Source organism: Morchella sextelata, assembly GCF_020137385.1.
Source record: "Morchella sextelata strain SCLS chromosome Unknown scls_24, whole genome shotgun sequence".
Classification (NCBI taxonomy): domain Eukaryota; kingdom Fungi; phylum Ascomycota; class Pezizomycetes; order Pezizales; family Morchellaceae; genus Morchella; species Morchella sextelata.
The window spans coordinates 1,090,332-1,116,131 of NW_025408639.1; the positions used below are offsets into that span (position 1 = coordinate 1,090,332).

The 25,800-nt window shown below is 51.5% G+C and overlaps 8 protein-coding genes across 8 annotated transcripts; 5 read left to right on the forward strand and 3 right to left on the reverse strand.

The window, feature by feature from the left end:
* Positions 1-889: 889 nt before the first annotated feature.
* Positions 890-1,782, forward strand: H6S33_007848 (uncharacterized protein; the record flags this gene model as incomplete). Its single annotated transcript, XM_044839206.1, has 2 exons — positions 890-1,380; positions 1,437-1,782. The coding sequence occupies 2 exons, from the start codon at positions 890-892 to the stop codon at positions 1,780-1,782; spliced, it is 837 nt and encodes a 278-aa protein (XP_044688721.1).
* Positions 1,783-3,240: 1,458 nt separating this feature from the next.
* H6S33_007849 (uncharacterized protein) lies at positions 3,241-4,955 on the reverse strand (the record flags this gene model as incomplete). Its single annotated transcript, XM_044839207.1, has 3 exons — positions 3,241-4,088; positions 4,268-4,624; positions 4,694-4,955. 3 exons carry the CDS (start codon positions 4,953-4,955, stop codon positions 3,241-3,243), a joined length of 1,467 nt encoding a protein of 488 aa, XP_044688722.1.
* Positions 4,956-6,287: 1,332 nt separating this feature from the next.
* Positions 6,288-7,949, reverse strand: H6S33_007850 (uncharacterized protein; the record flags this gene model as incomplete). Its single annotated transcript, XM_044839208.1, has 1 exon — positions 6,288-7,949. The coding sequence occupies one exon, from the start codon at positions 7,947-7,949 to the stop codon at positions 6,288-6,290; it is 1,662 nt and encodes a 553-aa protein (XP_044688723.1).
* A 310-nt stretch (positions 7,950-8,259) lies between these two features.
* On the forward strand, positions 8,260-10,252 carry H6S33_007851 (uncharacterized protein; the record flags this gene model as incomplete). The annotated part of the gene is made up of 2 exons (XM_044839209.1): positions 8,260-8,973; positions 9,035-10,252. 2 exons carry the CDS (start codon positions 8,260-8,262, stop codon positions 10,250-10,252), a joined length of 1,932 nt encoding a protein of 643 aa, XP_044688724.1.
* A 2,991-nt stretch (positions 10,253-13,243) lies between these two features.
* H6S33_007852 (uncharacterized protein) lies at positions 13,244-14,357 on the forward strand (the record flags this gene model as incomplete). The annotated part of the gene is made up of 2 exons (XM_044839210.1): positions 13,244-13,664; positions 13,783-14,357. 2 exons carry the CDS (start codon positions 13,244-13,246, stop codon positions 14,355-14,357), a joined length of 996 nt encoding a protein of 331 aa, XP_044688725.1.
* A 2,869-nt stretch (positions 14,358-17,226) lies between these two features.
* Positions 17,227-17,643, forward strand: H6S33_007853 (uncharacterized protein; the record flags this gene model as incomplete). Its single annotated transcript, XM_044839211.1, has 1 exon — positions 17,227-17,643. One exon carries the CDS (start codon positions 17,227-17,229, stop codon positions 17,641-17,643), a length of 417 nt encoding a protein of 138 aa, XP_044688726.1.
* Positions 17,644-18,875: 1,232 nt separating this feature from the next.
* On the reverse strand, positions 18,876-21,864 carry H6S33_007854 (uncharacterized protein; the record flags this gene model as incomplete). Its single annotated transcript, XM_044839212.1, has 2 exons — positions 18,876-21,630; positions 21,692-21,864. The coding sequence occupies 2 exons, from the start codon at positions 21,862-21,864 to the stop codon at positions 18,876-18,878; spliced, it is 2,928 nt and encodes a 975-aa protein (XP_044688727.1).
* A 1,087-nt stretch (positions 21,865-22,951) lies between these two features.
* On the forward strand, positions 22,952-25,435 carry H6S33_007855 (uncharacterized protein; the record flags this gene model as incomplete). The annotated part of the gene is made up of 5 exons (XM_044839213.1): positions 22,952-22,970; positions 23,230-23,353; positions 23,455-23,623; positions 23,685-25,117; positions 25,171-25,435. The coding sequence occupies 5 exons, from the start codon at positions 22,952-22,954 to the stop codon at positions 25,433-25,435; spliced, it is 2,010 nt and encodes a 669-aa protein (XP_044688728.1).
* Between the last annotated feature and the right edge of the window lie 365 nt (positions 25,436-25,800).

The window sequence follows — 25,800 nt, forward strand, 5'->3', positions numbered from 1 at the left end:
TCAGATCTAGAAGACAGTGTAACTTCATAAAATACCAAATATGGTCGACTCATCCTTCAAATGTAAAGAAGTATGCCAATCCAAAGTACCTTTAGAGGGAAAGTACACTCATATCCATGTACCTAAACATATTCTCCTCGCCGAGATAAAAAAACGAAGTCGAGGTATGCGGTAAATGCTATCAACGGTTTAAGTTATTATAAGACAAATTACAGCCACCTACATATAAAATTCCCGACCTTTAAGCCCGCAATTTTGCCTCGTAAGGATTTCTTTTGGCTATATTTCAAAAGCTCGTCTAGTCCTAGTGAGAGCTTATAAAACTATTCTCTTCATATTAGAAACTAGATTCTTCGAACCTTCTTTAGGCCATACGAAATATTTGGGAAGCGCTTGATCTTTGTTCTATTTTAAACTAATTCGGTGGTCTCGGTGGGTTTGGGCATGAAGAATATGTACCTTCGAGCAAGGACCTCAACGCCTAGTGATGAAGCGGAAAGTTTCAGTTAGGATCATGGGAGGTCCGCTGAAGAAATATCAAATTTGATTTAGTTTTGAGCGGGACACAAAGTAGAATCTCAGAAAATCAAGGGTTTACAGGCTACTGGATTCGAACTATAGAATGTGCCTTTGGAAAAGATGACTTATTTCTTAAAGTCTAAAGTTATCTATAGCTAGTAATTTTAGGTACATGGGGCGTTTCATTAGCATCTTGATAAGAACTCTTCATCTTGCCACATATACAAAGTGGTCGAGAGACTTTATGCTGCATTGGCACCCAGCTTAGAGAACACAACTGCTACATCTGCTAAATCAGTAGACAAAAGCCATAAGTCCCAACCTCATCATCCATTCTCATCTCTTTGAACTTACCCAACATGAACTACCCATGGCACCACCGAGTTTCTTCATCAGAATATTCCGCATAGCCCTTATAACAGTTGTCCATGCAATTCCAGCACCATACTGGTCGCCCGAACCCAGCGAACAGCCCCCCACCACTGCAAAGCTCGAAGTCTGCCCTTACCCCCACCCGTCGTCGGGCGTCGTTGAAAAGCCTATTACGCCAAACCCCCATGTTCTTGATCTCAACACCGCAGATGACCTTATCAACAACCTTTGCGCCGAGATAATCCTTATCTTTGCTCGCGGGACCGGCAATCCGGGAAACATTGGTGTCTCCCTCGGATATCCGCTGTTTGAAGCCATGAGAGATGGTCTCAACCAGACTGTCATTGCTCAAGGTGTCCTCCCGTATCCTGCAAAGGCAATTGGCTACCTAAAGGGTGGATCAACGGAGGGCGTGGACAGCATGGTGACGCTGACATACAAGGCACGATGCCAATGCCCAAATTCAGGGCTTGTGCTGGCTGGATTTAGGTTTGTTGTAAATCTCCTATCTTGGAGGGGATATGGCATGCTGACATTGGAAACAGCCAAGGAGCACAGGTGCTACGCAGAACAATAAGCTATCTCCCCGCACCGCTGGCAGACAGGGTTGTGGCGGTGCTGAGCTTCTCGGACAGTAAGTTTCCGCGGCCATTGCCGAAGCCGTGGGATACGAAGCATATATCGTTGTGCCAGAAGATGGATTGGATCTGTGATGAGGAGTATACGGCGCTGAATGGAAGGCATTATTCAGCGCTTTATATTCCGTTCCTGGGTGTGGTTGTGGAGCAGTTGAGGGAGAGGATACGACTGATGCAGGAGGGGAGGAGAAAGAAGAGTGACGAGAGAGAGGGAGAGGACTTTTGTAATTTTAGAGTGTCCCATGCTTCGTGAATGATAATTAAATGGGAGTTTTGATGCACGCCAGTGGGCTTTTGCACGATCAGGTGATTTGGTATAGTCGAGGGATAGCACCCCAGAGCAGTCTCGTTGGATGGTTCAGTGGGAGAAGTCAGTGTGGTTGGTTCGTATAAAGTTTTGTTGCTAATCGCCTCTTCTATTAGCACGCACAAAATCCCAGTCATTCCTTGTAGATCTTATCCGCCCTGTTCGGCCAAATTCGATACACACACATAGAGCCTGCCCTCCTACAAATCGGCCATGACTACATGTAGTTAGTCCCAACCGCTGAGAGAGCGCAAAGTCGCTATTTCCCAGTGATCTGCAGCTTGGGTACTGAAAAACAGGTAAATATGTACGTATAACGCTCTGCCCACCTTTCACCAGCCATTCTTCTGAGAGGTGCTGCCGTTGGTTAAGTAGTCCCTAAATCCTAGTGTTAAGGTTCCTCGAGAGAGACCGTGGTTTCCATATCTTCTCCGTGACGGGGAAGCCCGGGGTTTCGGCTTTTCCACCATTTTGTTTGAGTGGGGTAAGTAGCACGGATGTGCGACCCAAAGCTATGGTTGCTAGCTGACTATCCAGGAAGAAAATGGAAAGAAAAGCGATGTTTGACTTCCATAGCCCACGCACTCGCGAGTGATGGGCTGTGATTAGAGCAGTCATTCATGTATGGGTTGATTCATGTCCGTTTACTCGTTCCCTATGCTGGTATGTTGGCGAAGGTACTGTTACTGAAAGACCGGTGCCGGCACTGCGTTTTGGCGCTGCGCAGTGTTGGTGGTTCTGGTGCTGCGGGGTTGGTGCTGGTGCTGGCACTGCTGTAGCAGGGTTTGTAGAGCGTGATGATTCTTATGAGATTATTGTCTACCAAATTAAGCGCTCCTCTCTTGGCTGGATATCATACGCACGTTAAGACCCCACCCTCGTATCGCCCCACCATCCCGCTGCACACAAAACCATGCAAAGAGGCCGAGCACCAACCCCACTCCCCGCGGAAGGTCCCGAGCAGATATGATCAGCACCGCTCTAGATGTGGCATTGCCCACAATCCTGATTTCTCAGAAGCATAGTTAAGACGTGCGGTTGTGCGGTGATGGTGGTTGTGGTTGTGCGGTTGGTTGTGTATGTAGTTGGTTGCGAGAAGAAAGAGTGGACGGCACAATGTCGCATAGTGTGCGGTGAAAGAGGCGAGTGATGGCTCGTGACCACAACTACAATCAACCTCAATTCTTAATTCTTGTTTGTAGCTCTACCACTTCCACTCCCGCCCACCTTCATTCACAGCGGCCGCACCATGAAAGAAACACAAATACAGAGATGAAAGTAGATGTATTTCTATAAAAAAAAAAGCGCCAACAATCGGCAAGTCCACTAACTACACTCACTCCCCACCACTCCCCGTATAAAAAAAAACACAGAAACCACCAACAAAAAGACAAAAAACACCCCTCAACTCTTCCCAAACTTCGCCTGCCACGTAAAATAGTACAACAACGCCGCAAACGGCTGCCCCACCAAACAAAAGCTGACCCAAAAGATGACATTCCCCACCACGCTCCCCTTGCCCCTGATCTTCTCCAGCGGCTGCGTAATCGCCACCAACGGGATCTGGAACATCATCCCCGCAAACGCCACGCCAATGATATTATGCGTCGGCACGCCGACCAGCAGCTCATGCAGCACCGCCGAGAACGTAAACACGACGATGCTGGCGTTCTGCGGGCTCCACCCGCGCCCCAGCAGCGGCGCATAGATGTGGCGGCGCATAAAGTGGTTGACGGGCTTGTTCCACGTCTTCCAGTATGTGCCGACGCTGCCGCTGTTCCACCAGTCGGTGTAGAACTCGCGGTCGCCGAAGCAGAGGAGCTCGGCGAGCGCGTTAAGGCCCGACTGGAAGAGCGCGAAGAAGCCGGCGAGCCAGATGACGAGGCTGATGGTCGAGAGCTTCATGAGGCGTTCGATAACATGGACGATTTGGAGTTGGCCCATGGCTGGGAGCGAGTTTTGGAGCACTGGGACGGCGTATTGCGCGGAGAGGAACCAGATGGTGATGGAGAGGGCGAGCACTTCGAAGAGACGCTTGAAGAAGAAGCTGGGGCGGAAGGAGGGCGAGCGCGGGTAGACAGGCTGGTAGACGAGGGTTGGGGCGAACCAGAAGTAGGTTAGGTTTGTGAGGGTGATGTTGGAGGGGTAGGGCGCCGAGGCATAGATGGCTGGCGTCGGCGCGGAGAGGAGGTATGCGGTGCGGAGGTCGCGGTTGGTCAGTGCGTAAGAAAGCTGCTTAAGCCAGACGATCACTGTGGTTGTCAGTATGCTAGTTGATGGAGTAGGTAGTGGGGTGGGGCCGGTGGTTGATTCCGGAGGTGGAGCTTCCGGAGAGCTCAATCTCGGGGATTGAGGCACTCGGACACCCAGCACACTACCTCCGGAACACCCCAACTCAGACCTTCGGGCAAAAAGCACTCAAAAGACTCACCAGCATGAAATTCGCAAAAGGTCCCAATCAGAGGATGGTGTATCTTGTAATACACGACCCAATTGGCCACTCCCAGACTCAGCGTCGCATTCACCACATGCGCGCCCGCAATGATCCCCCACGCTGCCCGCAGCCGCAGCTCCTGGTTGTCGTTCTTCTTGTTCTGTGCGTGCGCGCCCCGCGCATGGATCGAGGCCACGAGCTCAATGAGGAAGCCCACAAACAGGTGTGCCGGGATCAGCAGATACAGGAGCACAAACATCTTGAGGTCCTCCCCCCGGAACTCTGATCCCGAGATCTGGACGAGCACGCCGTACTTCATGTAGTTCTCGATCACCAGCCGAAGGTTCCCGACGACTGTGGTAGCAGATATGCGGTGTTAGCGGCTGCCTGCTGCACAAGAGGGGGTTATAGGGGACGACGTACTGAGCACTATCACCATGAGGTTTCTGAAGCCAATAAAGGAGGGGCTGTCGATGCTGTCGTGACTCAGGGTTGAGGTCCGCGGCTGCGAGTGGATTGCATAGATGTGTTTGTAAATGTCGCCGCCGCCGCCGCCATTTTTGCTGCTTGTCTGTGGTGGCGCGACATCGGGGATTGCTTCGGCCGGGGAGGCGAGTAGGATAGCTGTGCCTGCTGATGGGAGAGAGATTGAAGTGGACGTGGCCGAAGTCGACCGGGCGGCCATTCTTACGGAGGAGCCCTGCTATTGACTGACGATCGGAGAGGGGGTGTGGTGTGTGGTGTAGGAAGAATGAATGAATATAGACCAAGGAGAGGAGTAGCAGAGAAGAGAAAGAGAGAGAGAGAGAGAGATAGAGAGAGAGAGAGGTAAAGTGGGCAGAGGTATGGAGAGGAGGGAGGCGTGGAGGTGAATAGGATGGACCGATGGCAAGACTCGGCAATGACGACTCTGCTGCTCTGCACTGATGTTCTTCCTCCCTTTCTCTTTCTCCTCTTCTCCGTCGCCCTCTCCTTGGTTCTCCTCTCCGCACGCACCCAATGGCTTGTCTCGATGTCTCCCCATACCATACCATCCATCCACTCATACCGACCATGCAATCCATCCATCCATACATGCCCTCCTTCATCCCTACTGCTTTACCCCTACCACAACCCACCGCCAACCACGCACCATACCCTTGCGGCTAATGGAATGCATGTGAAAGTTGAAAAATTGATAAAACATTCACACGCGGTAAAGCCCGGCCGATAAGCGCTCCCTTGCGCCCTCGGAGCAGCTGGCCAACCCCCCCCTTGCTGGCAATCTCTCGTCTAACTACTCCAGTCCAGCTAGCTACATGTAGGCAGCAGCTAATACTTCGCTTAGCTAAACCTAGGTGCTCTCTCTCTCTCTCTCTTCTTTCTCTCTCCGGGAATCAACAATTGTAGGTACAATTATCGCGAGTTGGAGAGAGCGAGAGGGGTTTTACATAAGATTATATTAGGCGGTTGATGCAAGCATTTCTACCGGCAGAGCAGCGCAGAGCATCATGTAGGTATATGCAGTAGGTAAAACGTCGTAACGAAAGGGGCTCTTTGCAGACCAAGACTTTCTTTTCTGTCAGTGAGTGAGAGTGAGACCTTTGGATCTTGATCCGATCTGTTTGTGGAACCTTTGTGAACCCGAGGAAGGAGACGGCTGAGCGTGGGGTGGGGGGGTTGTGGGATTAGTCACGCGGTGGGTGGTGCGTGACTGGGACAGGTGCGTGATATATGTGATCTGAAATTACGTGACATGGACACAGTACATACAGTGTTAATATGTGATGAATACGCCTCTTGATCAATACATCTTGAACTTCAAGAGTCTGATCGCTTGGTACTACATGTACTTTACTAGCTATTCGATCCTAAAACAATAGTTACTCAAGCAGATATCAGCACGCGTCAATTTATAGGCAGATCATTCATACTTGATCCACAAGTAAGCCAGCAAGCTAAGTACAGAAAGAAGATATTAATACAAAAGCTTTTCCCAACCATCCCAACTCCACTATCTACATGCAGCACGTATAGCCTACTCTTCACCTCTGTCCATATCATCCCTCCTCCTCTTCCCACCAACAGCCCCACCCCTTCCGCCCCTCCCTCCTGATCTCCCTTCTCCTCGTCCATTACCCTTCTTTTCCTTCTCCTCCCTCATTACCTTGGCAGCTTCTCGCTGCGCCTCTCCAACCCGCTCGCTGAACACCAGTACGTTTTCCTCCTCGCACTCGTACTGGTCAATCTTCTTCCCGAGCGCAGCCTCAATCCTCAGGAAGAGCTCGACGTCGTACTGCGTCACCAAGGAAATACTCCTCCCGCTGCGTCCTGCTCTTGCCGTGCGCCCAACACGATGGATGTACGTCTTCGAGTCCTGCGCCAGATCATGGTTAATGACCGCATCCACGCTCGGGATATCAAGACCTCTCGCCGCGACATCAGTGGCCACGAGGATGTTTCTCGATCCACTCTTGAACTTGTTCAGCGCCCCCAATCGCGCGCTCTGGCTCATCTGCCCGTTCAGCGGGACGGCCTTGAAGCCCAGGAAGCGCAGCAGGATAGCGATACGGTTCGTCTCGAGCACGGTGCGCGCAAAGATGATGATTGTCTGCCCGGCAAGCTCGTTCATCAGGTAGACAAGGTACGTATCCTTGTGCTTGAACGGGATGAACAGGAAGCGCTGGATCAGCGTCGACACTGTCGAGTACTTTGACCCGACCTCGACCCTGACGGGGGCATTGAGCGAGGCGCGCTGCAGCTTCTCGACCTTTGAGGTCATGGTTGCGGAGAAGAGGTAGGTGTTTCGCGTTTTCGGGATGACCTTCAAGATCTTGTCGAGGATCGGGCCAAAGTCCATATCCAGCAGCCTGTCGGCCTCGTCCATAACCAAGTACTTTAGCGTGCGCAGACTGAATCCCTTTGTGTTCTCGAGGTGATCGAGCAGTCTTCCAGGCGTTGCGACAACAATATGCGGCTTCTTCCCCAGCGCTACGGACTGCGTCATCATGTCCATGCCACCAACGATCACGGCGCAGCGGACGCCGATGCCGCCGCCGAGAGCCTCGAATTGGTCGCTGATCTGGTATGCGAGTTCTCTGGTGGGCGCGAGCACGCAGGCGAAGAGGCCGATGGGGTTGTTCCATAGGGACTGCAGGATGGGGAGGGCGAAGGCGGCAGTCTTACCGGACCCGGTTTCGGCGAGCGCGATGAGGTCCTTGCCGGAGAGGGCGGCCGGGATGGAGAGCGCCTGGATGGGTGTTGGGGCCTTGTAGTTGAGGGTTTCGCAGGCGGTGCAGAGCGATTCCATTACGCCTAGGTCGGCGAAGGTCTTTGGCTCTTCGGGTTCAGCCTTTTCGGCGGGTTTTTCCGCGCTGGCTTCGTCTTCATTGGCAGGCTCTGGGTCTGAGTCTTCGGGGTCTGGAGATTGCTCTGTGGAGTCCTGGGGGGCTGTTTCCTTGGATTCTTCTTCCTCTTCCTCTTCGTCGGATTCGGACTCCACTACTGGTGCGGGCTCGGGGATGGCTGCAAGTGCCTTTTTTGACTTTTTGCTTAGTCGCGGGACCTCTTCTTTGGCCTTCTTGACCTCCTTGACGTCCCTCTTGTCTCTGCTCTCTTTCTTTGCGCTCCTCTGTCTCTTCTCCACACCGCCGACCACACTGGCGTGGGAGACCTTTAGCTTCTTTGCCGGGCCTTCCATAGCGCTGTTTTTTTTTCTCGTTTTGGTAGCTATGGCCTATTTGCAAATTCTTGGGAATTGAGGCGGGCGTTGTTTATGGGGCTGTCGTTTGGCAATTGTACTGAGCAGGAAGTATGTGGATCTCCAGAGAGAAGGAAAAGCGCTGTGAAAAGCAGAAGTAGAAAAGATAATTTTAAGCCTCAGGTTACCCTGCCACGGCGGTTACACACACGGCGGGGCAGCCAACGTCACTCAGGGCTAGGGTCCGCGGGTTGTATGAATTGGTGAGAGACAATACGCAGTGATAGAGATAACTATCTGCATACCCGCAATGGCTACCACGAGCGAGTCTCCAATTCTTCCCCCCTCCGCCCCAGACAAAGCAACCCCAGGGCATTCCAATCCACCACCGCCTGAAACCGTCCAGCAATGCCTCACGCTTCTCTCCCGCCGCGACGACACCAGCCGCTTCGTCGGCCTCGCTCTCCTCTCCTCACTCCTCTCCCACATCACTGACCGCACCCTGCTGCTCCAATGCTGGGCTGCCCTACCACCAACATTCCTCGACCGCCTCCTCCGCGCCGGAAAGAGTGGGAAAAAGACCCCCGAGGAAGCCCGCGATATGGTCGAGCTCGCTGTCAGCGTAATTGGCGCTTTTGCGACTGTCATGAATACCGATGAGTACGACGATGCGCTGCTAGGGAGGGCGCTGGGACTGATAAAGGCACTGGAAGGGAGCGCGGCTGTTACGAAGGCTTCAATTCTTAAGACCCTGCTGGCGTTTGCGGGGGTGGGCCGCGGCGCGGATGTGCTACTGGGCATTGAGACCGGGGAGCTCATGAAGCTTGTGGATACGGCGGCGGAGATGGAGATGGCAACGCAGGTGCTGGTGTATGCGTTTGTGAATGCGGATCAAGAAGTAGCGAGAGCTGCGCTCGCCCGTTTTCTGCCGGAGCTGTGTGGGAGGATTAAGGGCATGCAGGGGGAGCTGCAGGCACGGGTGTTGAAGTTCCTGGCAGAGCTGCTGACGAGAATGCCGTCGGAGGTGAGTGCGAGTGATAGCGTGTGAAGGAGTGTGTGTGCTAACGGGGGTGAGCGGTCTACAGCAATTACCGGACGAGACAGCGTGGGTGTCGACTCTCTACGACACGCTCCTGAGTCTGCTAGGCGCCAGACACACTTCTGCGATCCGGCATTCGGGGATCATCATTGCCGCCGCGCTCCTACACCGATACCCGCCCGCACTGCTGTTCAACCCCGCGAACCCCACCGCACCCAAAGACCCCGACGCAAAGCCACCGCTCCACCACTTCCTTCAGCTCACCCTCATCACTCTCCGCGCCTCATTCCCCTCCCTCCTCGAGTCACTAAACACACCGACCTACGCCGCCACCTCCCAGACCCTCGCCGCCGCATACGACATCACCGCCGCCCTCCTCAACCACCTCATCACCACCCCCGACGACGACGATGACGACTCTGCCGCCATCACAAGCACAGCCCTCTCCCCCACAACCCTCCTCCAACTCCGCACCGATCTCTCCGAGACCTTCTCCCTCACGCTCGAGCACCTCCGCGACCGCTGGGACGCCGCCTTCGCCGGCGCCTCCGGCCTCGAACTCGACCTCGAGCCCGGCCACGGCGAGCCCGGCGTGCCCCTAACACTAACCTGGGACCACGCCACCCCCGGCGGTCTCCTCCGCGACCCCATCATCATGGCGTCCGTGCGCGCGCTCGCGCTGTGGCTCCGCGAGGACGAGAGCCTGCGCGTCGAGGCCGGAGGCCTCATGGATTTCTGGCTGGGGCTGTGGGCGCGCGGCGCGGAGGCGGGCGTCGACTACCGCGTGTGGGTCGTGGCCGCGCTGGAGGGCGTGCTGGAGGAGGAGCATGGGCGCGCGCAGTTCGAGCAGTATGGCGGGTGGGGGACGGTCTTTGGGGATCTGAAGAGGATCTATAACGCCCCTGGCGGGGCGGATGAGGATGAGTTGCGGCTGGGCATTGCGGAGGCACGGTTGCTGGCGGAGGTGGTGGCGCTGAGGGGGGAGGCGGGGGAGGGGATGGTGAAGGATGCGGTGGGGCTGGCGGGGATTAAGGGGACGAGGGGGCTGCGGTTGGAGCTGGATGCGGAGGTGTTGAGGCTCGCCAGTGCGTGTGTGGTGAATGTGCACCGGGGCGTGAGGAAGCGGTTGGCGGGCGAGGTGGCAAAGGTGAAGGAGGTGGCGAGGAGGTTGGTGCTGGATTTGTATGAGAGGGGGGCGGCGGAGGAGGAGAGTGAGGTGATGGGGTTGGTAGCGGAGGTGGCGGGGGAGATGGAGGGGTTGTAGGGAGGTGGGTTTTCTCTTTCCTTCTTTTCTTTGGCTTGTGGTGGCTTGAGGTGGTGATGGTTGATTTTGTACAGTAGTAATAGTGGGGAATGGGCAGTGGGTAGTAGCAGTGGGCAATGGGCAGACCGTGTTATGGCAGGCTCAGATGCATCGGTGTGTAGAAGCACTTTCTAGTACTCTACGCGCCGATTAATCTTTTCCTGCCGCAAGAAACGGGATGTTATATGCATATCTTTGGCTCTTATCTTGGGTCTGTGGGTTTGTGTAGTTTGAAGGTGTTTAAAATTGCTGTGGGGTCTCGGGATGCTAAAAATGGGGGTAAAGTAGTGTAATATATCACATTATAATCATGCAGCAAAGGTTATATACCACAGACATTACATGTAGTTCTTAGCTAGGAGTTGGGTATTGCAGCGCTTTAATTTTAATGGATTTTTTTTTTATGGGCTTTCGACTACAAAGGACTCTAATACCAATAACGTTTGTTGTTGTAATGTGGTATTAGTCATTATTATATATACACCCAAAATATTCAAAACAGAGTCTGTTTTAATTTGTGGTGTTTTTATATGACCTTTGCTGGTGGTGGTGGTTGGTGGGCGGGGTAGGCCGCGGGAGGAGCGGTCGAGTGATGATTTGTGATTGGAGCCGGGGTGATTTGAGTTGAAGGCAAAACTGGGCTTGGACGTCTCTCTTTTGGCTTGTCCGTCAACAGGCAGTGTCCGTCAATACCCCGTGAACGAAGGTGTATATAATACTCGCGCGGCCACTCAAAGAACTGTGGCGAGTTATCAGATCAATTACGTTTTTTGTATGTATGAGCGGTTTCAATCCGGCAGCGTGAGTAGGTATCGGGTGTCTTTTCTGGGAGCGTTGGGGTGCGAACACTTTTTGCTATGTAACTACATGTATGTGGGCATCGGGTGCTTTGCTGGGAGCGCGCGCTGTATCGCAAGGGTGCGGGCTCGGGTGCGGGCGCGGGTGGCAACGGAATGTAGAGGGTGCCAGGAGGGATGGGTTAGGGGACAAATTCCACAGCAACCGTAAGAACAGGTACATGTAGGTACTGTGTGTGTGCAGGGATGTTGTGCACAGCAGGGGTTGTGTGCACAAAAGCCGCCAGTTTTTGTGCACAAGATCCCTGCCGATTACATAATCCTACACCAAAACCGTAAAAAACTACATTTCGGAGGGAGACTGTAGTTTGCTTACGTAGGTTGTGGTTTTCTAAACATAAACTGTAGTTTAGATATAACTACCCTACCACATTATTAAATGGGAACCATCGAACTCACCATTTCCTTACGCCCACCAACCACCACCATAACTATGATAATTAAAGCAGGAGATAATTACTTTTGAGCATAAAAATGACCATGACTTTAATACACTTGGTTTTAGCTATTGGTTGTAGCTTTATAGGGTCTCAAGTTTGGTGGGGTTGAATTGCCAGCGCACCGCAAGTACGGTTCCCGATAAATACATATATTTCACCCTTCGAAATGAGAAAGCCAAAGTTTGGACAATTAATAAGTAATCACCAGGACTGAATGCATGTACAACTGTAAGAAGCTAGGACCTTCCAGCCTAATGTCCATCGTTTAAACATACTCAAGCAACCTGGTTTAAGGCCCGGCCAAATTATTTATTGAGACTCGAAACCACAATATGTGTACTAATAGATCACTGTTTTCTGCCTTGGTCGGAATGTTGATTTACTGTGACCGGCGTCATATATATACATGTAGGGTACTCACATGCTAGTTGAAGCTTTTGATAACCTGACGGTACTTCTGCTTTGACTACTATGGTGCACTAGTTCTAGATTCATATTTACAAAAAAAAAGCTGGTCGGGGGGGGAGGTCCAAGGGAACGACATTTGGCCAAACCATACTTGCGAGTCCGTCCTTAGAACGCCATATCAATATACATCGTCCCCCTTTACCAAAATGTCATACCAAGCCCTCGAGACTCAAATTGGGAGTCGAGCGTTGTGGGGCAGAACATGTGTTCAAACACGTTTCAACGGCTAAGCATAGGTGTTAGTTTCAATTAAAGAGCCTATGAAGCTACGCTGCGGTAATCCGCTTAACCTACTCATTATCACTCTCACATTGTAATTTGAGCAATGGAGCCTCGGATCCAGACCCTCGATAGGTAGCGAGACATCGAACACCAACGGCCTGAAAGCGTGCGGTTTGTACTTATATCTATGCCCACTATGAATTGGTATATAAGGCTGTGGATGTCTTGTTCGGTCCCCGGGCTGGAAACGAGATATCCATTACTATCCTCCCTCTGCATTTTAGTCTCTGAAGTCAAGGTTGATATTGCTGCTGCTGCCGTTGTAGGTTCGCGCGGGATCTTGGCAGCGCGATACTACATGTATTTTACTAGTACATAGCTTCAAACTACATCTAGTTAGTAGCAGTCATCGAAATAATAGCAGTAGCAGCAGCAGTGGTTACTCTACACCTAGTGCTAAATACTCTCCTCCGCCATTTATTTACTCAGAGACACAACTTGCTCTCAGACACAAAAATAGAAACGTTACACCGGCGCGGCTGTTACTGAATACCCTTGCCCTTGCCAGAGCAGTCAGAGCTTGCCCCATTCCAGCTCGCACACCCCGGCCCAGCACCGCAACCTCACCGCATAGCTCCCCCCAGTAGGCATTTCCCACCACCGACAGAGCAGCACCACAGTGGCGGGGAGCGGCGGCAAAGTCCTGCTGGATAGACGCCACACACCCGCGCCCAAGGGAGCAGCAAGGGGTTTGTTTATCTAGCTGAGTACATGTATGTATATAAAGGCGCACCATCTCCCAGTATCTATACAAACGTTAACCTCCACCGCATCAAGTCCTCAGTAGCTCTCCATACCATCACCACACTCAGTACAACCCCCCCCCCCCCCACCATCTCAACAAAACACCCCCCCCCCCCCAATCTCACTACATCTACATCTACACCTACATCTACACCCACAGCATGGATTGCATCTTCGAGCAAAACCACCAGCGCATGAGAGACATCATCGCCAGCGTCGCCGCCGGCACCACCACAGCCTCCGCCGCCGCCGCAACACTCTTCCACTGGCTCGACGACATCGTCAACGAGCGGTGCCCGCCCTACGAAAACTTCGGCTACAAAACGTCCACGGGCGACACGCCGCGCGTGAACGAGTTTAGTACGTGCGTAGGCGTCAATATCGTGGACTATGCGTGCCTGCGGGAGGCGCGCGGCATGACCTTCGACGAGCGGGAGACCCACGAGCGGCTGGCGGACCTGGCGCGCGAGTGGTGGAAGCTGCTGGGCACGAGGAAGTGGATTTCGCGGGGGTACCCGATGGCGACGAGCGATAATTGGATGCTGGATAATCTGTGTAATATATTCCCGGATCGGGACTGTTGTAAGCCACCCTCCCCTCCCCCCCCCCCCCCCCCGGGGGGGCCCCCAAATCATCTTTCCCTTCTCGGCGCCATTTCGATGTTGTGCCGTGCTGTGGTTAACAGTGGGCGTGATGACAGACACAAAGTTTCCAAAGGCGGAACGGGATGCCAGGAAGAACAAAGACATCATCAGCTACTACCGCATCATCGCCACGCTGGACGAACGTGGCGGGCTCGACTGGCTGCGGGGTGGATCGGCAGCGGTAATTCGCCCGATCCAGAACGGTGACCCTAGCGACATAAGCATCCACTGTTTCGCACATGTCATGGAGATCATGGGCAAAACGCTCTACAATACGCGCGAGGACTTCTGGGTGCCGGCCACGGGGTACGTCGCGGCTAACCATTGCTTAGAGACTGTGGTCCGCGAGAAGGGGTATTGCGAGGTGAACTGGCAGCCCGTGTTGGCGGTGGTGACGAGGATCGCCGAGGACCAGGACCGTACGGAGGAGATACGAGATGTGGCGAGGAAGACGGCGGAGAGGATGGTGAGGATTGAGGAGGAGGTGAAGCAGGAGCGGGAGGCAAAAAGGCTGGAGGAGGAGGCGAAGAATCCAAAGAAAGAAGAAGAAGAAAAACCTCGAAATGAGGAAGGGGAGGTGGGGTTTAGGACCTACGTTAAAAACTGGAGCGTAGATGCCCCGGCCTCTTAGATATTCATCTTCCCCCCATTGTTTAGAAAATTCGTGGTGGCTACATGTACGTGGTTATCTACACGATTTGTATCATAGAAAAAATTACATTGTGCGTAGACACAGCTTCCTCTAGTTTAACAAGTCAGATCTCCATATTATATTACCCAACCCCCTGTACCATGAGTAACACATACGTGCAGGAGCCATAAATGTTGTGACTCAAATCCTTATAAAGTCTTGGTTCCTGATAGTGCTTGTATAACGATGGGCACGAGTCGACTCAATGTCCCAAGACATGAAGAGACGACCCTGGGGCAAGACGAGATATATATCTCGTCTTGAGACCTCCAAGTGATGCTAAACAATCTAAAACGAGGCATGATTGATTGATAATTCATTAGTTGTGTTCCAAAATGAGGCAAACCAGGTGTCCACTTTGAACTTTGGAGGTTCAATTCATCAATTTTTCGCCAAGGATTTTTCACTTCTGGAAGTCACTAATGATGGAAAGCTAGATTTAACCATGTAATGCTGGGTGACAAACGTTCCTATGATTATGGATGAGGATGCGTCGTGGAACGTAACGGCTAGGAGGACTCCATAACTACAAAAGATCGATGGTTATGTGATTAGAGAGCTGGGGGATTTCTAGAAACATATATGGCTCCTAGATAGTATGAATGCTTTATGAACCACATGTAGCCCTTTTTGAAATGTTGCTGTGCGAAAATCACGGTCACCGTGCAATACAAGTTCTTATGTATGTACACCCCAAATCTAAATTACGTTTAGCTTATATCAGTCTCAAGACTTCCAAGAGACGGAACAAGACGAGCCTTACTCTCGTCCAAAATGGTCTCGCCCATCATTATGCAGGCTGTATACTTGTTGATCTATATTAGCACGAGTCGAGGAGAGAATAAGTATCGGCGTCGAATCAGTCACTGTTCCGCCGCAGGACCTTATCCACCCCGAGGACAACTACTCGAGGGGCCGAAATATGGCAGAGACGCTTTTATAAGACTATGTACATCTTGGCCAGTAGGATTGAGTCGACTGGGTCACCAGGATCATTGGCCTTCAAGCTTGCATAAAGTAAGCCGAGCATCTTTCTTGGCAACTCAACCCACATAGATGACAAAGAATATATGTATTTAGGTGGTGCGGTTTCGAGATCATGATCAACGGAGGGCCGGCCGGGAAACGTTCGAGACGCAAGGTGTTTGAGACTCCAAGGCCATTTGTGGGGGTTGCAGTATTCTTGGATGTTTGTCTCTACTCTGGTCATGCATATCGCAGCAGGGTTGAGACCTTGATTGTGGTGAATCATGGCAGGCATCAAGTACATATGGCTACTAAGCTTAAGTTCATGTGCGTATGAGGCGCTGGTACTGGAGATCAATAGGTTGCGTTATTTCATTCGAACTGTTACCTACATAGTATTTTTTTTTCTTTCTTTCTTATTCTTTCTGCGATCTATTCAGTCTGTTATTTGGATATCCTTTTATTTATAGTATTGTGATATCATTCAGGTTGTCCTAGACTCAGAGCTAGGTTGTAGTTTCCGTTTTACGCACTCCGGCCAGAGCATCCATATCCACCCGCTGCAGGTCTAAGGCACGGTCCACAGATCGGGGTGGAGCCTCAAGCCTAAATAGAGCCTCAAGATTGGCCATGATACCCAGTACATATCCGTTTTAGCAGCTGTACGTATCATGGTAACCAGTTATCAGACAGCTTGAGCCGCATCAGCTACTGCAGAAAAGAAAGACCTGCGTGGTAGATAAAGACCTGAGATAAAACGCCTTCCGGTCAAGGCTTGTACTATGTACGCCTTGATTTTTGAGCACAATGGTAGCTACATAGCAGCTGTCTAGCTATTGGACATTTGCCCTGATCAAGGGTTCGTATGTAGAAAGGATGGGATAAAGCCCGAGCCTGGTGAGGTGGATTCGTAGCCGGTATTAGGAAGCTGTGATGGAGAGAATCCATGGTTGTTTGCCGTATTGTATCAAAGTTACCTTGCGGCGAGGATGATATAATGGGAGCTGGGTATATCGGTAAGCTTTGTCCAGTACGATTGATTGATATTCATTGAGCATGATTATCCCTAACCCAAAAGCGACGCATAAATACCTCCATGCAAGGAACTGATGTTATGGATCGTGTTCCATTTATGTAATTGTGTGTAGCTGGATTCATGATCATTTGCCTTGCAGAGCTCCGGTATAACTAGGTAGGAGCCCCGAGAGTAGCGTTATCCACAAGGGTTGAAATTCTGTGTAGTGTGCTGTTCAGAACATGATCCACGGTCATTCACCTTCCTTCTGTATCAGAAATGGCCCACATATCAAGGGTATCAAAAGCCTAAGTCCTGAAGATGAGGGGTTGCTCTATGTCAATTGATACACATGGAGTCCTTGCGTATCTCCTACTATCAATGCTTCGTAGTATTATCGTGAATTATGCCTCGCCATTTAGCCTTAGTCAATCAGGTAGCTCGAGAAAACACCAATGATCGCTTCAAATAGTACCACATTGGATATTCGAATACAAGGATAAGTTTTAGTAATTAAATATCAACTAGTGATCATGTTAGTAGAGTAGTAATCTCGGCTTTACCGCATGCTACTGTTAACCCCACCTCAACAAGGGGAGTAGACATATTGAAGCGGAAAGATAGGCGTTTGGTACTAGCTTAATTGGATACCTTTACAAATCATTCACTGTGGATCATCAGTGGTCAGAATTATGAGAGTCTATGGCAACTTCTCAAGTGTATAAATACGACCTTCTTCCACTCTATTCACCGCTTCTTTCCCCGCCATCCACCAGCCATTTCGCGCTTCTCTTCATATATTTACTCCTCACTATCCAAGTCAGCAAAATGAAGGTCTCAACCGTCATCCTCAGCGCTCTCTTCTCGTTCTCTTTTATCACTGCTCTTCCTCTCCCAGCGGATACCCCCTCGCTCGCCTATCTGGCCAAAAAGGACATCACAAGTCTAGTCCCACAGTACATAAAACGCCAGGACGAAGATTTCCCAGATGAAAGCGGTCCAGGCGTCGATATCCCCGATGACGAAGATTTCCCCGATGAGAAATTCAAACGCCAGACCGGTGAGGACATCTCATCCGGATCCGATGATGATAGCAGTGGAGATGGCTCGAGTGGCAGCGATGATGAATCCTCCGGCTCCGGTGATGAGGGGTTTGATTTCCTTATGAAAACCAGACGCCAATCCGGCGACAGCGGCGGTGATGACTCCTGGAAGGGGGACGGCGGAGAGAAGCATAGGCGTTAGGGTGGCGCTTCTGTCAATGATCCTGGCAAGGATAATTGATCCGATGTGTCCTCGGTGGGTCGAATATATATGTGGATAGTAGTGGTGGAAATATATGGGTTTATGGGTTCTGTTTTTCGGGTAGCAGAGAATTCATCATGTTTCTCGTTCGTTCGCCTATGTACTTGATCCCGATGTGACTACACGACTCTTTATGAATTTCGGCTATGTAGTGAAGAGTCCCTCCTTAAGAGATAGAAGAAATGCTTTCCCTGCTTGAATCAAGAGCTCATTCGTCCCATATTATCTACGCAGCGTGGCCACATGCTCGATGATCAATCAACATGCCCACCCACACAGCAGAGATTAGATAAATCCATGTATAGAAGAAAAGAGATCAAATATATATCTGCTTTATATATGAACCTAGATCTCTCTCTGAATGTTCTTTCACCCATCTTCAACAAATCTACCTCGTGCGGTGCTGCTTTGCTCGAAAGCATTATCGTGCTCGGCAGGTGCGCTCAAGGCTACTGTAACTATCGCTTGACAATCACTCCGGCTGCATATAGCCTTTCAGAGTGGAGTCAGCGTTCATAGCACCCCCAGCAGGTGGAATATTATCTATGGCCATTCTGGTCGTAAAATACATGCACTGTTCCTATATGATAACGGTTATCACGCTTTTCAAGAACGTTACGCCCCTAAACCGCGCGTAGTTTCGAATTGAACATGACGTTAATTGACTGTTGTGGTATCAAGAAACAAACTTATGTCCTAGTTATGATTATCCGGAATCCTCGAGTTATACGTTTGTCCTTCCTTTTGACTGAGAATTGACGTTTTTGGATTATTATAGCTTTCCTTATAGTAAGCTGGAGTCTAGGAGCGCATAATATTGCAGTCAATCCCTATCCGAGGAATTATATTCACAGTATATCACTCGATCACATATCATCACTCGCCTCTTTGGAATTTTCTTGGAGATAAGAATCTATATTAAGGGCCAAGATAACCGAGAGACGATAGAGCAAAACAGAACTTGACGCCCTCAGGAAGTTCATTATAACCACTGCTTTATATAATTTCGAATAATTATATAACCGTACTGGATTATTTGGCCCCCACAAGGGACCCTGACTTATTTTTACATATACATCTACATATACACATGCATTTATACAAAAACTCCCCTTTCCTGTTAAAAACAACACCAAAAGTCTACACGCACACACCCCGAGATATATAGCTATTTACTCTAAAAACCCTGTCCATCTATCCTTCTGCAGCCAGACCCTAACAGTCCTCTCCACGTCCTTAATACCCATACCGCTCCTTCTCGTTTCTCTCCAGCACCAGTCAAGAACAAGCTCGATGCTTCTCCTCTTGATTTGCCTCCTTTTCCGCCTCTCCGCCTTCTCCGCCTTGTCCTTCAGTTTGTCCTTCTTGCTCAGGTTCTGCTTCGGCATCTTGCCCCACATGGGATCCCACCACTTGCCCGGCACCCAATCATCCTTCTCGTGCTCCGAATCCAGCGCAATCATCTCCTTTACCGCACAATGCATCACTGTCCTAAAGCTGACGCTATCACCAATAACCGCCCCATCCGGCCGCTTCTCACCCCTTGTATGATGGTTATGACACATTTCCATGGCCTTGACACACCCCTGACCCACCGCTACACCCCTCAACAGCACATTGAAAGCCAGCGTGTCCAGCCCCGCACCAGTCTCCAGATCGATCCCCATATTCGCCATAGCCCATTTCGTCCGCGGCACATCCCTCGTCGCGACCGCCTCCCGCAGCACTGAGATCCATGCGTCTCGCGAGATCTGCATCTTCCCGGCGGTTGCCTGCTTACGGTTGCGGGTCTTAGGGCGGCGGCCGGGGTTCTTGGGGTCGAAGGGGATGACGCCGGCGCCCGACTCAACGAAGGCGTAGCCGGCGGCGCGGTCGCGCTCGAGTTCGTGGGTGACGAGGACACCAACGAGAACGCTATCAATGGTGTGGCCGTAGGTGGAGAGCGTGCTAAGAACCTCTTTGGCGGCGGTGAAGTCGCCGAATGCAAGGTTTGCTTTGAGGAGGGAGGTGTAGGTTGACTTCGTGATCCTGCGGGGATCGGTGAGTGCTAGTGCTGTGCGGACACGATCAAACAGCGGTTGGCTCTTTGAAGCCACCGCGAGAGCGAGAAGGGGGGGTGCAAGGTAGGGAGAGTTGTAGGCACTGTCTTGGATAACTGGTGGGAAAGTTTCGCCATCGACTGTGGTGGCATTGACGAGTTCAAATGCATAACCCAGATTTCGGCGGCTCACGAGGAACATGAGGTAGCGGGCGAGCAGTGGGTCGGGAATCTGCTGGATGTTCATTGTGCGGTTGCGCAGAATCGCCCACACTCTTTGAGCTCCGGGAAGGTTTTGCTTGGACATGTGCAGGTCGAGGGCCGTGTAAAACATATTACAGGCCTTAACTCCATTCTCGAACTCGAGGAGGATGGTGGCGCCGGCTTCCATTACTTCTGCATTTTTGGACCAGAGGAGAGCGGGGTGGCGCAGGAGTCTCAGGAGCGTCGTGCGCTTCATGGGTAATGATTTGGCGTATGAGAGGATCGTTATGAACATAGATTCAAGGCCACGGCCCTCGGCGGTCGAGTCCACAGCTGCGTCGACAACGCCAGGGAGAAGAGTGTCAGGCAGTGACAGAGGATGCGTAGTGACCGGCGGTCGATCCAACGAGTGGCCTTCAAGTTGCCAGGGCCCGGCTTTAGGCTCGGGTGTCGTGTAAAGTAGTGCTTTTGATGTGTATTCGTTTGGGTATAATTTACGGTAATTGACGAAAGACCAACCCTGGGAGGCAGCGTGGCGTACAACATCGACTCCAACGTTTCCATACCCTGTTTCGACAACAATGGTGAGTATGAGCTCCAGCCAGACCTCACGTTCAGAATAACTACCCCATTGCGGGGTATCTTTTTGGTGTATGCGAGCCGGCGGTGAGGCTGGTGGTGGGGGTATATCTTTAGTACCGCCGCCCCAAACTTCAAAACGGTGTCTGGCGCGGGGGACTTCGAAACCTCGGTATTCTCCTACAATACCCAGACGTTCAGCTTCCTCTGCAGCCATTGCCTCTTGAGCTCGCCACATTGCGTCGGCCAGTGACGCAAGGATGCGGGATCGGAGCAAATATAACCTTGGGTGGCGCCCCACATCATATAGCGAATCTGGCATGAACCCCGCCGTGTGCAGATACGCCAGGACCTGTCTCACTGTCGCCATCAGATCCTTGTACCCCCGGTCCCCACTTTCAGTCCCAGCCCTTATGACCATCCCAGCGAGTGAGTATAGCACCACGCCATATCCTCTTCTCCGCCTCTCGATATCGCATTTGACCTTTTTATCCCCCAATACCCACAATCCTGAGCGCCCTGCAATTGCGGGCGACGGAATCCCACCACTGTATTGTTTTTCTGCCCTACCAACGTCGTAGTCGCCATCCATCATCGTAGATCCCCGTGTTTCGTCGAATACAGAATGCATCTCCACTACCTCCGGGTACTCGAACCCCGGTTGAATCAACTGCCTCACAATCCATACTGCGATTGCCCACTCGCCTCTCACCACTAGCTCCGCAATCAGGTCATGTTTATGGCCTTTCGCGCGCTCTAGGAAGAGCAGTAGTTTCTCATTATCTGGTGGCGGGACTATATCTGCTTCGCGCCGCCATTCTGGAGGTAAGTATGGGCCTGTAAGGAGATGCGATATCCAGGCGTCTTCGTAGCGTGGGTTCTTGATTGGAGGCTTGGGGGGAATGGTAATGCCATATAGGTCTGGAAAACGGCCGTCGTGAATTAGATCTCCGTGTAAGTGAAATCGCTTCTGACGTGGGTCGAGGGGAGGTTCTCGGGTTTCGTTGGGAGTAGCATTAGTATTGTGGCGGGGTGGGAGTGGGGGTGGGGGGAACGAGAAGTTGATATTCGTGAGCCATTCGGCCGTGCTCTGGTGGCGTGTGAAACTGTGGAGATATGATCAGCCAGCTGCACTGTGTGGAATTGAGGAGGTGGCGGTAGGTGTACTTAAGGGTTGGAGAGGTAGATGTTACGGGTATCGACGTTGTTCTCTTGGTTCTCAAGGCGGTAGTGAGTCTTCGGCGGCCGCCACGACGTATTGGAAAGAAGGATCGTAGTAAAAAAGTACAGGTGAACGAGGAGTTGAGAATTGATCGGGGGGACCGGTGTACGGAGAGCATGACATCTGGGCAGTGGTGTCGTGGATTTGTGTGGAGGTGGGGTTGATTTTTTTCGTTCGTTTTGGTGGGGTTGGCGGCCGTTGGTTGTTTCCCGCTTAACTGGAACCCTGGTACAGGCCATGGATGTGTGGTAGGATCAATTGTTTTTCCGGGATCTGGGATGTTTGTAATGTGGGTTATGGACTTTTGTAGATATTGCATTTAGTATCTGCGTTTCTTTTCGCCCGTTTTGCCTTAACGCATAACTGTATGGCATGTATCGACGTCGTATACGTATCACGTGCTGTGGTGTTTTGCCTTTCCTCTTTTGTTTATGCCCTCTTTTCTTTATTGTTATTTCTTATTATAAGGTTGAGACTTGGTTTAGATACTGTATTGATTTTATCTGCAGTATATGAGCGGAGACACACAATGGGATGCCCATGCCCAATAAACAGATGCCTGCCATGTTGTATCATTTCATTATTTATCCCCAGATAGTGTGGTACCCTCTCTGGCTGCGTTGATTTATTTATTATTATTATTGCACTCTACGTGACAAAACAAACGGTACGCGCATCATATCAGCAGCAAGCAGCTGGAGGTAACATAGGATGTAGGATGTAGAATCCTCCAGGCGCGTCACTCGGTGTGCAATGAATTATCATTTCCGTAGTAGCATCAACGCCCCCATCAAATTCCCATCAATCGCTCCTCTTCATCTTCCTCTGCATCTTCCTCTTCGCCTTTAATTCCCTCTCCCTTCCCTCTTCATCTATTTTGCTTTCTCTCAACTCCCACCCGAGTTGATAAGCTCTTTCTCCCCTATTCTCGGCAAGAATATCTAGATAGCATCAGACGTCATTTCACTCACACCCAACACATACATATACTCACATACATCGTTCTGCCATCTATCCTTCCCATCCATCCATCCACATCCACCACCACCACCACCCCATTCATCCCCCCCCAACCTCCCTCTTTCCTGATTGCTCCCTTTGCCCTTCTCTCCCCTCACCTGCAGGAAAAGAAAAGAAAAATTCTTCTCCCCTATTAGCAAATTAATCAAAAGCAGCACTTTTTTTTTTGCCGCGACTTGGTTATCATGTCCACCTACAGAGCTGGTACGTATCCTCTTCCCTTGCTCCCTCTCTCTCTGCCACATTCCCTTCCCCATCCCAATCCCGACAAAACAAAGAAAGAGAGGGAAAAAAAACGCAAAAAAAAACAAGGCGTCGAAATTGAAAATTATCACGCGCCGTATTTGAAAGAATTTCTCTTCCCATCCCCAAACACATACATCCAAAAATCCATAAACCAATAACTCAAAAATTAGAAGAAATAAAAATAAAATAAAAACCAACTAATCACTACCAAAAACAGAAATCTCAAACGGCCGCGCTGCCTGCAAAGTTGTCGGTTGCGCTAGAGCCAAGATCCCCAAGGGTGAGCTCCGCTTCGGTTCCTGGGTCGACGGAGGCTTCCCAGGTTGGAACTGGCGGCACTGGTTTGCTCCCCTTTCTATTTCTACCCACCTCTCCCCCTGCCTCTTCCTTCCTCACTTCTCCTCCTTCCCCTCCCTTCACACTAGCACTAACACACCACAAGGGGTTGCGTAACACCTAAACAGTTTATCAACATCCGCCAAAAGCTCACGACCGACAAAGGCCTTGACATCACAGCGCTAGACGGATACGACGAACTAACGCCCGAATTTCAAATGAAAATCAAGGTAGCTGTTGAGGCTGGCCACGTTGCCGATGAGGAGTGGAAAGGAGTTTGTTTTCCCTTGGTTGCTCAATTGACGCGATAGACTATGTAGCTAACACGTCCTAAAGGATGTCGCAGAGAACAGACCTGGCGCGCCTGTAAAGCGTAAGAAGGCTGCGAAGAAAGATGACACCGAGGAGGAAGAGGTCGAGGCTGCCACGTTGGAACCCCCTCCCCCTTTCGCTGCGTTTTTCGTGACTTTAGAGGCTATTCCACGTGCTGACGCGATGACCAGTGAACCCGAGAAGCCAAAACGCGGCCGCAAGAAGAAGAAGGAAGTCGAGGTAGAGATCAAGGAGAAGCCCGCCGACGTTCCTGCCGGCGAGTCAGAGGCCGAGGCTGAGACCAAGGCCGCGCCTAAGAAAACTGGCGGCCGACCTAAGAAGGTTCTCGCTGAACCTGTCGCCGAGCCCTCCGAACAAGAAGAGCCCAAGCCGGCGCCTAAGAAGGGCGGTCGCCCCAAGAAGGTGGCCGCCCCAGCAGCTGAACCCGAGGCTGAGGCTGAGGCTGAAGAGGCTGAGGCTGAGGTGGAGGCGGAGAAGCCAGCACCTAAGAAACGTGGCCGCCAGCCAGCGGCTGGAAGTGAGCCAAAGGCGAAGCGCGAGAAGAAGCCGCCATCGGAGCCGACACGTGCACGTTCTGCCAGGACCGCTGCGGTGGCTAAGAAGAGCATGAAGGAGGTCGAGGAGGACCACGAAGACGAGGAGCCGAGTGAGGAAGAGAAGCCTGTTCCCAAGGAAAAGAAAAAGGCAGCACCAAAGGAGAAGGCCACTTCCAAGGAAAAAGCTACCTCCAAGGAGAAGGCTACGCCCAAGGAGAAGACTACACCAAAGGGGAAGGCTGTGACTAAGGAGAAGACTGCGCCGAAGGAGAAGGCTGTTTCCAAAGAAAAGGCCGCCTCTAAGGAAAAGGCTACTACCAAAGAAAAGGCCAAAGAGGAGTCTGCAGCTAAGGAGGAGGCTGCCCCTAAAGAGGACCCTGCCCCACAAGAGGAAGAGGCCGCGCCGAAGGAGAAGGCGACATCTAAAGAGAAGTCAGCGCCAAAGGAGAAGAAAGCTCCTGCCCCCAAGAAGCCCACCAAGGCTCAACTCGCCAAAGAAGCCAAGGAGGCTGCCGCTAAGGAAGCGGTGCCCGAAGCTGCATCTACCGCCACTGAAGCTGCCGGCAAGTCCGCTGAGACCAAGGATGCTGACGTTGAGATGAGTGATGCCGACGCTATCCCAGCCGCCGAGAAGGAAGCCGAGGCAGAGGCAGCCCCCGAAGCCGAGGCCGCCAAACCTAAGAACCGTGGTGGCCGTCCCAAGAAGGTCGTCCCACCCGTCGTTTCTGCCCCAGCTCCCAAGGAAAAGGAAGAGCCTAAACCCAAGGCTACTGCTGGCAGGAAACGCAAAGCTCCTGTTGCCCCCGAGGAGACCACTGAAAAGACAGTTGAGGAAGAGCCTAAGGAGGATGTCCCTATGGTCGGCGACGAAAGCATCGTTACCGATGCCACCACTTCCGAGTAACTGCCCCGTCCCCGCCGTTAAATTTGAAATATGCTAACAAAACCGACAGAGAGCCAAAGAAGAAGCGTGGCCGCCCATCAAAGGCCAAGGAAATCACCGCAACAGCAAAGGCGCCTGCAGCCAAGAAGGGTCGCGCGACTAAGAAGGAGCCCACTCCTGCCCCGGCATCCGCATCTGAGGAGCCGGCAGCGAGCACAGAACGCAAGAGCATCTTTGGCGGCGACGCCGCGGAGCCAACTCCTGCTGCTGCCCCCACGGCCGACGCCGCTGCTACTGAGGCTGCTGCAACAGCCACCGCTACTACCACTGCGTAAACCAATCGCATTGACTCGAGAGGATATACTAAACGTTTAGTTAGGGTAGGATACGGTGACAGAAGATTGGAGTTAGGTGGGAGGAGCGTGATCCGGATTGGAAAACAATTTTTTTTTTTCTTTTCTATTTCTTTCTGTTCTGTTCTATCTGTATTTCTGTCTGTTGTGCGATAGTTTTATATTACCTTCTCGTTCTCCTTTTCGTCCTTTTTTCTTGTTCTGTGTTGATTGTTAGTTTGTCAGTCTGTTATCCTCTCTTGGTGTTGTCCATTATTATTGATTGATTGATTGATGGGATTGATTGATTCATTGGCCTCCCTCCCTCTCTCCTCATTTTAACTCACGCCTTATCACTCACTGCCAGC